Here is a 12,452-nt window from a genome sequence, read left to right as displayed (position 1 = left end):
GCAGAGATCTGAAGGAGAAAGAGGGTGCAGTTTGTTCTTATAACCTCAGCACAGACAGATATGCCTCCCGCTCAGCTACTAAGACTAGTTGCAAATACTTCCAGAAGATGCCAGCCAGATGTGCCACCCACATGTGGGCAGTGGCTCTGCAATTGGATTTTGTGTCTGCCACGATTCAGAGGTACCCTGGGAGAGTCAAGTCCCTGGGCTCTTAGAGAAACCAACAGGGGTGTCTACTGTACCTTTTGTAGTAAACTGGCCTCAATTTAGCATCAAGGCCCAGGTGTCAGAAGAATAGAGACAAAGCAGAACAAGAGAAAGCACCAAAGCACAAAGTCACAGAGGCCAGACCGGATGAAATAAATCCTTGAGGTCCAATTAGGATAAAGCAGGAAATCAACCCTGCTCCAGGGAGCAAAGGCTGAATTCGAAGTCCTGCCTCTAAAAGAAGTGCACTCTAGAAACTCAACACTTCCTTCCTATTTCAGAGCCCTAAAACAGCCTCATCATTGATCCTCTTTGGTTCAGACCCTTGAAAAGAAAATTGTGGACAAAAGGAAGACAATGCTGGAAGAAAACCAGACCTTCCTTCCAAACACAGGCCAGCCACTTAATGGACAAAAACCAGACGTGTATACACCTGCAACATGGGAACTGCAGCAAACTGGATTAGGAGCTTGGATAATCTGTCTTAACTGAATTACCAGGGGACTTGGCGTTCTAATGTTATCAGGGTCATCTGCAGCTGACCCGGCTCTTCGTGCACCGGAACCTCACCTTGCAACTCTGGACCAGCTGCTGCTGGGCCGCAGGGTTCTTGTTGGAAACGGCCGCATTCTGGGAGGCGGCAATGGTCTGCGTGGCTGCCGCTGCGGCCTGCTTGGCTGCAACCTGCAGAGGAGTGACACGTGAGTCCAGGTCTGCATATGTAACACACATGCATGTTCTACATTCACTTCCACCAAAGTCAGCACAGGTTTGTTGCTCTACAGGAACTCCAAAGGGCAGGCTCTGCCTTTTAAAACCAGTGATAAGGCCAGGTGCTGTGGCTCACGCCTGTAATCCTAGCACTTTGGGAGGCCGAGGTGGGTGGATCACCTGAGGTCAGGAGTTCAAGACCAGCCTGGCCATCATGGTGAAACCCCACCTTAAAAAAAAAGAAAAAGAAAACCAGTGATGACCCTAATCTTACAACATACTATCTTCCTTGTGTTGACATCCCCTGGGACAAATGACAAAGACAGGCATTCTTGAAAGCTCAAGCCTTAAAGTTCATTTGTCTGTCTCAAAAACAAAAGGGATGATTCCACAATCAGAATGACAATGACAAGCTGCACCAAATCTAAATGTTTTCGGGAAAAATAATCTCACACAAGCAGCATAGATGGTTCAAGCACAAATGCTGGTGCCCATGACCCTCCTCTCACAGAAAACAGAAGCCTTAGTTACAAAACGTAGAGCATTTCCCACCATGGCACTTAATCATGTTTACCCTCTTGCCTTTTTTCAAGAACACTACTTTTCTTCCAGAATATAGCAGACTGCATATGGAGGCACTTCTCAATGCACAAGCAGGGTCTCAGCTTCCAAACTCTCAAATTTTAGTGTAAGGGTCTCCTGTGTGCATTTGTAGTATAAACTTTTTCTTTTCTTTTCTTTGAGACAGAGTTTCACTCTTGTTGCCCAGGCTAGAGTGCAATGGCATGCACGATCTCGGCTCACTGCAACCTCTGCCTCCCGGGTTCAAGTGATTCCGCTGCCTTAGCCTCCCGAGTAGCTGAGATTACAGGCATGCACCACCAAGCCCAGCTAATTTTCTTTTGTATTTTTAGTAGAGATGGGGTTTCTCCATACTGACCAGGCTGGTCTCAAACTCCTGACCTCAGGTGATCTGCCCGCCTCAGCCTCCCAAAGTGCTGGGATTAGAGGTGTGAGCTACCACGATCACCAAACTTCTTTTTTTAAACATAGTTTGTGCCTATTACTATTTCAACTTTCTTTTTCAGAATAAATATTTCAAAAAATAACAAATATATTTCACTTACTCCCTTCCATACCTCTCCACCCAAGCCTAATCTTCACCTCCAGTCTTTGAAATCCGTATTTCCTATGAGAAGCCCTGAGAAACTCATTGCCTCCAACAAAATAGAAGCATTTTCAGCAAAAGGCCCTTCTTGAATGTGTATATCCTTTAATGCTAGAAAAAAATTATCTGGTTCCTCCTGAAACGAGTCAGCATTCTGTTCCTGAACATTAGACGCAGAAAGGATTTGAGCTTACTGAAGCAGTTTTTTTCCAATTGTGTCAATGCTTTTATAGTACTCAAACCTTTAAACAATGATGTTAACCCTGACTTAGCTTTCTGTCTCTTTTTTTTTTTGAGACAGAGTCTCACTCTGTTGCCCAGGCTGGAGCGCAATGGTGCAAGCTCGGCTCACTGCAACCTCCGCCTCCCAGATTCAAGTAATTCTCCTGCCTCAGCCTCCTGAATAGCTGGGATTACAAGGGTTCGCCACCATGTCCAGCTAATTTTTCTATTTTTAGTAGAGACAGGGTTTCACCATGTTTGTCAGGCTGGTCTCAAACTCCTGACCTCAAGATCCGCCCACCTTAGCCTCCCAAAGTGCTGCAATTATAGGCATGAGCCACTGCGCCCGGCTGACTTAGCTTTCTTTATATGGGCATCATCTTGTTAATTCAACTATCTCTTCAAATAACTCTGCAATCTAAGATGGGCATCCCAGAAAGCCGGCCTCTTTCCTGACCTCCAGTCGGTTGACGATTTTTTTCTTAATAGCATTCTGGGCAGCTGCGTTGGTTGCTACCCGGAGACCTTCTGCAGCTTCTCTCAGCCTTTGCTGCTGGTCTTCATTCTCTGGGTTGGCTGCAGCCCCCTGCAAAGGTGAAAATACAGATTTCAAGTGGTCCAGTGGGGGACATCACTGAATTCATGCCTTCAGTATTATTTTTTCTTAGTAATAGAAGGCATTTGGAAGGACAGTCAAATGCTGCAAGTAATATCTTTATGATGAAGATGTTTGCTTATGCAACAAAAATTACCTACCAGGGGATGTTTCAAAATTGCATGGCTAAGCAGTTAGAAATCCAAGGTAATAATTAAACACTTGAGAACATTGCTTTGGTGGTCCATACAAATTAACCTGTGGCCAGAAACCCATGGTTTAAAAGATGGGAAGATCAAATCTCCCTTCTCCCCATCTCTCCCAGGGAGAATATTCTCTTCATTGGCATGACACGGTAATGACATATGTCTTCATGTCACTCCTGAAATACCCCGTGGCACAGGTAAATGTGAAGGGGTAAGAGTCAGCGTAGACTCAGGTGCGGACAGAGGGAGGAGGGGGAAGGGTGGAGGAAAGGCTCAGGAATGCCATTAAAAAAGACACCAAGAAAATTTTGTTAAAGACAGACCATGACCAGAAATCACATTCCTAGAGAGCCAGAGTTGGAAAGTACAGGAAAGTAGGGATGGCACCTAAATGTACTGAATTAATGAGAGAAATTTAATGCCATCAACCAGACAGAAAACGGGGCAGGCACTGTGCGTAGCCAGTCACACTTCCTTTGTCCAGCCCTAGCCCTTTTACTTTGTTGCTTTCAGTTGACCATGTCTTAGAAATCTAAGTGGGTATAGATGGGTGGGATTCTGAAGCAGGGGAAGGCTAATGGTACGGTAGAGAAAGGATATAATTTTACTCTATAATAATTCAAAAACATTCACAGCACATCCAGCCTTCGTCTCCCAACAGCAAGAACAGCAGCAATCAAGATTTCCCTCACCAGGGCCCGAATGCTTTGTAACGTGTGCTTGATGTCTACAGATCAACACGTTTCTTCCTATGAACCCTTTCAGGCAAATAACATTTGCTCTGGAGGCAGAGAGAACAGCAGAGAACAGCACACTGATTTATCAAAAATCAATTTTCTGAACGTCTAGATTTTCCAAGTGGCCAATGTGCTAAATTTACCAATTTATAAGAACCTATTTCTTTGAGCTATTTATAAAAGTTATAGCAACGCATACAGATGGAATAGGTTTAACGTCTGTGGTAAAATTATTCTGGCAACCTCTTGAATAGAATCTTGTATTCTTCCAAACTTTAACCACTCTCATAATCTTGATTTTGTGTTTCTAGCAATTGAAAATTTTTATTTCTTCATTGCATATGTAAAAGGATTGTTTGGGCTACTTTTGGATTCTTTTGCAAGTTTATGAAAGTCATTTTGTTTTTTTCCGGTCATCAGATATATTCTAAGCCACTCCTTTATCTATGTCTCAAGTGCACATCAGCCTTAATTTTATGTATTTCGAGCAGCTGGAAACCAGCATTTCTGCACTTCACACTGATGTGGATGCTTTGGGTCCTTGCTCAGCAATGTTTTTTTTTTTTTTTTTTTATGGTGAATATGTATCAGATATGGGGTACTAATCTTGGTCCTGAAATCTTAGTTACTAATCATGAAATATATTTTTTCTGCATGTTAAATATAATCCTTTGAACTCTAACCAGTCCACGTTCTTTAGCTTTCAACAAAATTCAGCAAATTAAAATACTGCTACAAAGACAAAATGAAAACTTTTAACTAAAAGTTAAAAGAATTTACAGAAAGCCTTAACATTGTCCCATTTAATGTAAGTAACCAAAACTCCCAAAATCACATAAATACTTAGAAGAAACAGTTTTTGGTGACTTGGTAAATGCAGTGAATTGGCTTGGTAAACAGTCACATCAAGAAACAAAATGTGCACACTGGCCTGGCCCGGTACTGCTTATGTGGCATTAGCATTCAACTTTTTAAGTTTTAATTTTTTTCAATTGTAAAATAAGGAATGGACTAGATTTACCCTATAGTTCTTTCTAGCCTAGCAAGTAATTTTTTGTGAACATGAGTTTGCCTGAAATAGCTATAGTGTAGACTGACAGGGGTGGGGTAAACCAGTAAAACCTTTTTAAAAATTCAACTACTACGTAAAACCCTAATATATAATTTTTACATAAATCTATATAATATAAACATATATATACTGCTTAAAGAAGTGGTTAAAAGCAGAGCTTATTGGCTGAAACAGGGATTAGGAAACAAAGGAAGGAAGCTGACTCTGCCCCTTCCTGTGTCTCTTCTTCCCCCCTACCCAAGAGGTGTCTCAAAGAACTCTCACTCCTTCAGGTAACACTATGGCCGGTCAGCCAGGAGAGATCCTCTACGTGGCACGGTATGTGTCACAATATAGTTTAAGTGAAGTAATGGACATATCAGGTTGAGATACACTACCACTTCCCTGAAGCCAGGGACATGACATAAGATATGGAGACACTTAATGCATCTTTCTTTTTTGAGAAGGAGTTTTGCTCTTGTCCTCCAGCCTGGAGTGCAGTGGCTCGATCTCTGCTCACTGCAACCTCCACCTCCCGGGTTCAAGCGATTCTCCTTCCTCAGCCTCCTGAGTAGCTGGGATTACAGGCGTGTCCCACCATGCCTGGCTAAGTTTTTGTAGAGCCGTGGTTTCACCATGTTGGGCAGGCTGCTCTCTAATGCCTGACCTTAGGCGATCTACCCACTTTGGCCTCCCAAAGTGCTGTGATTACAGGCATGAGCCACCATGCCTGGACTTAATAAATCCTATATGCATAGAAATACATTTAAATATTATTTTGGAGGCAGGAATTTGAAGGTGATTTTTATTTTCTTTTTTTTACATTTATCTGCATTTTCTATTAATTCTACAAGAAATGTGTGCTAGCTACATAATAAAAACCCAGAAAAAATATAGCCTTATTCATTTAAAACAGTTATCACCTAGAGGTACACGTTGGAATATCCTGCAGAACCTAAAGACACACACACACGCATGCACACACACACACCACACATATATACACACTTGGTCCTACCAGTGACCTTGTGAATCACAATCTCTGGGGATGAAACTGAGGCACGTGCATTTTAATATGTTTCACGGGGAGCTGTGTTAACAGACTCCTGGTTCAGAATCACTAGGTTTTATAAGCATTATGCTATAGCATAGCTGTCAAAAAGCACAAAACTAACTCTTAACTCCTCATCCTTTTATGATATTTAAAACTGTGACTGGAATTTAAAGAACAGTGAAGTAGGAAATAGTCTACTGTGCAAAATCTTGATAGAAGTTTAGTTGAGGAGTCAAGTAGAGGGCACAGTAACATTAAGGCATTAAGGAAGAGAATAGGTTTACATGAATTTGCTGTTGAAAACATTAGGTTTAAATTAGTCACCACATTCAATGTGGACCACAGCAATGACCAAATGGAACAAGAGCCCTCCCTCAAGAAGGTACTTTGCTGCTATGGCTGAGTCAGTACCACTCCCTTGAAGCATTTAATTCAGATGTTCCATCACCTACTTTGCCACAAGAACAGGGTTAGATGTTACAAGCCATATAGGTTTTAAGCAAATAAAAATGCATTCTCAGCTGACCATCCCCCGTCTGGAAGGTACCTCCAAATCTTAACAGTTAATAGTGTTCACTTTTCACGCAAACAAATCCAGTAGAATACCTTTGCAGCTTCCACCATGCGAGCAGTGGAGTCGGCCAAGAGTTTTGCTGCTGCCAGGAGCTTCTTCGAATTCTCCATGTCAATTTCGGCTTCTGCATCTGATCTCATGGCATTGACAAGGTCTGACGTGGCTTGGGCCAGGACCCGCGCCTGGCGCACCATTTCACCTAGAGGATGGAATAGAGGATGTGGTCTGTTTGTCTGCTTTTCAAAGGTCAGTAAAACCTCAGGAGCCGTACAGTCTTGTCTCTCCTCTGGTAAGGGGGAGAAAGGAAACTGAACCGCTGTGCTCTACTCCTAAACTGTGCATCCAAATTAGAACCCAGAAGGAAAATATTCCCTGTGGCCCCCAAGATGGTACTCCCCAAACATACCCAGGTTCACCCATTCACTATGAGGCATAAACAGGACAGAAGCAGCCAAAGAGGAACACATTATAAAAAGAGAGGGAAGGGAGGCCAGGTGCAGTGGCTCGCGCCTATAACCCCAACACTTTGAGAGGCTAAGGCAGGTGGATCACCTGAGGTCAGGAGTTTGAGACCAGCCTGACCAACATGGAGAAACCCTGCCTCTACCAAAAATACAAACTTAGCCAGGCCTGGTGGTACATGCCTGTAATCCCAGCTACTCAGGAGGCTGAGGAAGGAGAATCACTTGAACACAGAGGAGGAGGGTGCAGTGAGCTGAGATGGTGACATTACACTCCAGCCTGGTCAACAGGAGTGAAACTCCATTTAAAAATTAAAAAAAAAAAAAAAAGAGAGAGAGAGCAGGAAACAAAATTACAAAAATTTAACATTAGTAAATACTTACATAGAAAACATTGCTTTCTTCACTTTGAAAACCACTTACACAAAAGCCTCTATAATAAACTTTCTGAAGAACTGGCACAGAGCAAAATTATTTTTCGATTTTGTATTAATGTGTAGGTGAACTAGCACTAGATGAGGGATATCACACAATCCACTTGATGTATGCCATTTGGCCTTTGCTAATAGAAGCATGGACACCAGTTGCCTTGGCCTGGAGTTTTCCCTGCCAATTTTCTCTTTGCTCATCCTTTTTTTTTTTCCCAGCACTGATTCTGATCTTGCATTATTGTTTGGTCTTATTGTCCCTGCGATTTTACTGAAATTGATTTTAATGTCCTTCTGCAAGTGGGAGGAGTATAATGATCAACATTAAAAAATAGAACGATTCAAATGTAAGGGACTTCTTCCTCTAGCAAAGGTCATCTGAGAAGAATGCTGAAGCACTACAACAAAAAGGGGGAAGAAAAAGCTTTTACTGAAATAAAAATGTGCTAAAGTCAGTGTGGTGTCCCGGACTGGATCCTGAGATGGAAAAAGGACATCAGCAGAAAAACTGATGAAATCTGAATAATGCCTGCAGTTTAGTTAGTAATGTACCAATGCTCATTTCCTGGTTTTGACAAATGTGCTATCCTATAGGAAAGAAGTCAAAAATGGAGAAACTGGGAAAGGTCATGGGAATGCTCCATATTACCTCTGCAACTTCTTTTGCAAATTTAAAAATATTTCAAAATAAAAGGATTATCAAAAACAACAACAAATTCAAATGTGTGGAGCATTCCTATCTTGTTAAAGCATTTAAGATTACAGAAGAACACAAGACAACTTTCTTAAAAAAATATATAAACTCGTTATAAGGTATTGTTCTAGGCTGGCAAGGAAGCACAAAAATAGATTGCTTACAAATTACTAGTAGGGATGCAAACTGTGGGTCCTTTCTGGAGAAAAATTTCTTAGACACATTTAAAGAAAAAAATCTACCTACTGGCCCAGCATCTCTAGTAATAGGAATTTACCCTACATATGAACCTACAAAAGTAAACTATTTTTACAAGAATGTTCACTGTAGTATTTTTGTAAAAGCAAAACAAACTAACAAAAAACTTAGAAATGACCTAAATGTCCACTAAAAGATTAATGGTTAAATTATGATGCCTACACAAAATAGAATACTCTGCTGCCACTAAAAAGATGAGCATACAGGTGGCAATGAAAAAAGTCCAGGCTGGGCACGGTGGCACACTGCTGTAATCCCAGCACTTTGGGAGGCCGAGGTGAGCAGATCACCTGAGGTCAGGAGTTTGAGACCAGCCTGGCCAACAAGGTAAAATCCCATCTCTACTAAAAATACAAAAATAAGCCGGGCATGGTGGCGTACACCTGTAGTCCCAGCTACTCCAGAGGCTGAGGAAGGAGAATCTCTTGAACCCGGGAGGTAGAGGATGAAGTGAGCCAAGATTGTACCGCTGCACTCCAGCCTGGGCAGCTGGGTTTGGGGAGACTTACTTTTCAATACAGTATAAAAAGGTGTACTGCAAATGCTTTTAAATTAACCGTGTATTATGTATGATGCTTTGGGATCTGAAAACACCTTTCTGCCGGAGACAAACTGTCCTCTTAGGGCTGGCCAACTGAGAGACTGCACAGGCTCAGCAGGGAACATGTCTTTGACATGCAAACTAACCAATCCAGAGCTTTTCCTCCTCTGTCTGGCCCAGACACCCAGAAGACACTGTTTCTCTGCCTGGATCATCCTGGGGCCAGATACCAGGTAACTAGCTACCACCTCCATAATTTAGAGCCTGCCAAAATTATTTAAACTAGCCAGTCCTAAATAGTTTACCCTGCCTTGAATTTCCCAAGGAAGCTTCAATAAAGGCCATGGTCAGGCCGGGCGTGGTGGCTCACGCCTGTAATCCCAACACTTTGGGAGGCTGAGGTGGGTGGATCACCTGAGGTCGGTAGTTTGAGATCAGCCTGACCAACATGGAGAAACCCCATCCCTAAAAAATAAAATAAAATAAATAAATGTATAAATGTATCTTTGTATAAAACAGTTTTATAGCATAAAGGTAAAACTGTAAAATCCAATGTAGCAGATTTTTTTTCTAAGAAGAGAACTTTTTTCTGATTACATAANAAAAAAAGGCCAATTGTCTAGGCCAACCCTTGCTCCTGTCTTCTCCCTCCTGACCACCCCGGTGCTCTCCCATGACCCTGTGTGGCATGCGGTGACCCCCTCCAGGGGACATGCAAGTATAATAAACTTCTTCATTCCAAGCCTTGATCTTGTTTCCTTCTGTGGCTGCTCCAACTTTGCCATATCATACCTAACATGTGCATTTGCAGAACAAAGGAATTCACTGCGAATCTAACAAAATAACAAAATCTAGCCATTATAACAAAACGTGGTGAACTTTATTAAAGTCTGTAAGCATGGGTATGGGAGCATCTTTTATCTTTTTCCAAGCTTCAGTGGGGCAGTCTTTGATGAGAACTTGCCCTGGCCAGTCATCCAGGCAGCCTTCATCTTCCCTGTGGGCGAGCAGCACCCCAAAACCCACCCACACACCCACAGCACAGTGCCTTACCAGCATCACCCATGGAGCTGAAGATGCTCTCAGTGACACACATGATGGTGTCGGTGGCCTGGTCATAGCGGCCGATGGGCTCGCCTCGGCTGGCAAACTGCCGCACATGCTGCAGGAGATCATGCAGGGCCTGGCTGACCACGCTGGCCGCGGCACTGACCTGCTTCAGGAGCTCACTATCGGTAGTGGCTGCCTGGCAGGCGCGCACGCAGTTCTCCACTGAGCGGTCCACCAGCTTCCCTGCTTCAATCAGCTGCTCCTGGCACACAGGGGAGCTGATAGTGGGGCTCACAACCTGAAGCGAGACAGGAACAGGTTTTGGACACCATGGTTCAATCCTTATTTCCCATGTCCTCTCACAGTCCCATCAAATCCCTTCCTGCTCTGGGCCTCGGTTTCTTACTTACAGGACCAGGGATTCACCTCAACCATTGCTATGGTCGCACACACTCTGCTGTTCTACCTCATCCTTGTGATTTTACATGTCTGCTAATTTATATCTTCATTAGTCACACGTGATAGTCCACACTACTGCCCTACTTACACAGGGAGAAATTTCTGAGCTTCCCGATTATACCTCCTCCCTTTTCGGATCCCTTGGATTGAGTCTTCTGAGTTGGGATACAAAGACTACCTGAAGGAATTTTATTTTTATTCCCAAAACACCTGAAACTCTGCATCATAGGGGGGTTCTGTCAGTTCCCTGCAAATTCTAGCAGTGTGGGCAAGGAAAGCTTGAGGGAGACGATTGAGGACACTTCCAAGAGATGCTGCAAATCCTCCCACAGGCTATGGATGCCACGCTGAGCCCGATCACAGATCTATACAACATGACAGGCCCTCAAGTCCAGAAACAGACAGTTCCATCTTCTGATGCATCATCACCGCGAGGACACATGAAGTGGAGGGGAAAGGGTATTTGGAGGCAGATGGACCTGAGTTATAACCCTAGTTCTGCCACTTACTACTTCTGTGGCCTTAATGTACTAACATTAGAGGGCCTCAGGTTCCTATCAGTAAACTAGAGATAATAGTGCTTAATTTGCAGGACTGCCAGGGAGATGTAATGAGGTGATGTATGACACACAGTGTGTATACCCTCACAACAATTCACATCCCCATTCGCCCACAGCCTAGAAAGGGTTCCCATAAACTCTGTGGATTATTTCTGAATCCATTTATAATGCAGTATCACATAAGGCAAGAACTATTTTTATGCAGGTGTAAAGACACACTGAGAAGTCCAAAGGGGAGACATAGCAATTTGCAAACAGAAATGAACTAGTGAAAAGTACCAACGGCCTGAGGACTTGGGCAAAGAACAAATGATAAAAGAATAGACGGCTTACGATAAAATCCTATCATCATGTACGACCTATCATCACTGAAGCAAGCTCTAAATCTCAATACTATTTGAACAAATTCTGCCCCTGATACTCCCCAGATGCCTGGAGGCACATAAGAATACACGATACTAGGTAGAAAGGGCTAGGGTACCAGCTGGCTTACCTTGGCACATGCCACAAGCTGGGAGGTGGAGAGGGCACATTGGGTGGCAGCAGCAATCACCCTGTTCTGTAGGACAGTGTCTTCTGCCACTTGGGCAACATTCTTTGCCTTTAGTACCAACATGGCAGCTGCATTGGCAACAGCTTTGGCCAAACTCATTAAAACATCCTAAGAAAAGGGAATCAAAGACTATTCATTTATTTTTATCTAATCACCTTTCACAGCCTGAAAATAAACATGTTATTAAAATTCCATTTGATCTTTTTCCTTCAGCACTTCAGAAGTTTTTTTTTAAAATGTCAACTTATCTTTAGAGGTAATTAAAAAAGGAGTCTTGTATCCTAATAACTCAGTCTCTTATATCCATTAAACAGAATAGGTTTAAATCTAAAATAGTTAATTTGAGGGAAGGGTTATTATTTTAACCACTGAATCACATTCGTGCACTTATCTAACACGAAGTCTTGACCATGCCTCTTGGATGCGTGGTCGATGTGGTGGATCAGGAGAAGCTGAAAACATATCCAGATGCCACAACATCGTGTGCCGCAGGAAGGTTATAACTCATGGCCTCCAAGTCAACATGCCCCACTGTAACTTGAAAATTTATCCTCTGGATTTCTACTTTGCACAAAGATCCAAGTCGTCATCAGAAATTTAGCCAGATCTCTGCCTCCAGAGGGCAACATTTGATGTGCAAAGACACATAGCTGGCACCAACACCTACAGCTCAAGAGCCAATAAATGCCCTGAAAATGAGTTATTCTCAGTGTTCTGCAGCCTTCTAGATAGGAATTAAATTATTACAGAAAGTGGAAATGGAACCTATATAAATACACTAGCTATAAGATGGTTTAAGTGAAGATGCAAGGAGCTCTGAGCCTTAAAAGATCAGTTTATGCTTCAACTCAATGACTAAGCATTCTGCCTGTAGAATTTAGAATACTTTGATTGAGCCTACCAGATTTATCACCCATCTGTTT

At 42.8% G+C, this 12,452-nt stretch overlaps 1 protein-coding gene across 4 annotated transcripts in view; it reads right to left on the bottom strand.

Moving 5' to 3' along the window:
• Window positions 1–12,452, bottom strand: part of TLN2 (talin 2) — a 196,189-nt gene that overhangs the window by 127,587 nt on the left and 56,150 nt on the right. For all 4 annotated transcript variants that reach the window (XM_017506174.2, XM_037730528.1, XM_037730529.1 and 1 more), the window contains 5 exons: window positions 11,470–11,637; window positions 9,961–10,255; window positions 6,558–6,724; window positions 2,766–2,894; window positions 778–891 (listed from right to left, as the gene is read on the bottom strand). In XM_017506174.2, coding sequence (XP_017361663.1) covers window positions 778–891; window positions 2,766–2,894; window positions 6,558–6,724; window positions 9,961–10,255; window positions 11,470–11,637 — 873 coding nt within the window. The remainder of the gene's footprint in view (window positions 1–777; window positions 892–2,765; window positions 2,895–6,557; window positions 6,725–9,960; window positions 10,256–11,469; window positions 11,638–12,452) is intronic.

The sequence above is a fragment of the Cebus imitator genome, unplaced genomic scaffold (genome assembly GCF_001604975.1).
Source record: "Cebus imitator isolate Cc_AM_T3 unplaced genomic scaffold, Cebus_imitator-1.0 Scaffold350, whole genome shotgun sequence".
In the NCBI taxonomy this organism is placed as follows: domain Eukaryota; kingdom Metazoa; phylum Chordata; class Mammalia; order Primates; family Cebidae; genus Cebus; species Cebus imitator.
This window is presented reverse-complemented; position numbering and strand designations above follow the sequence as displayed.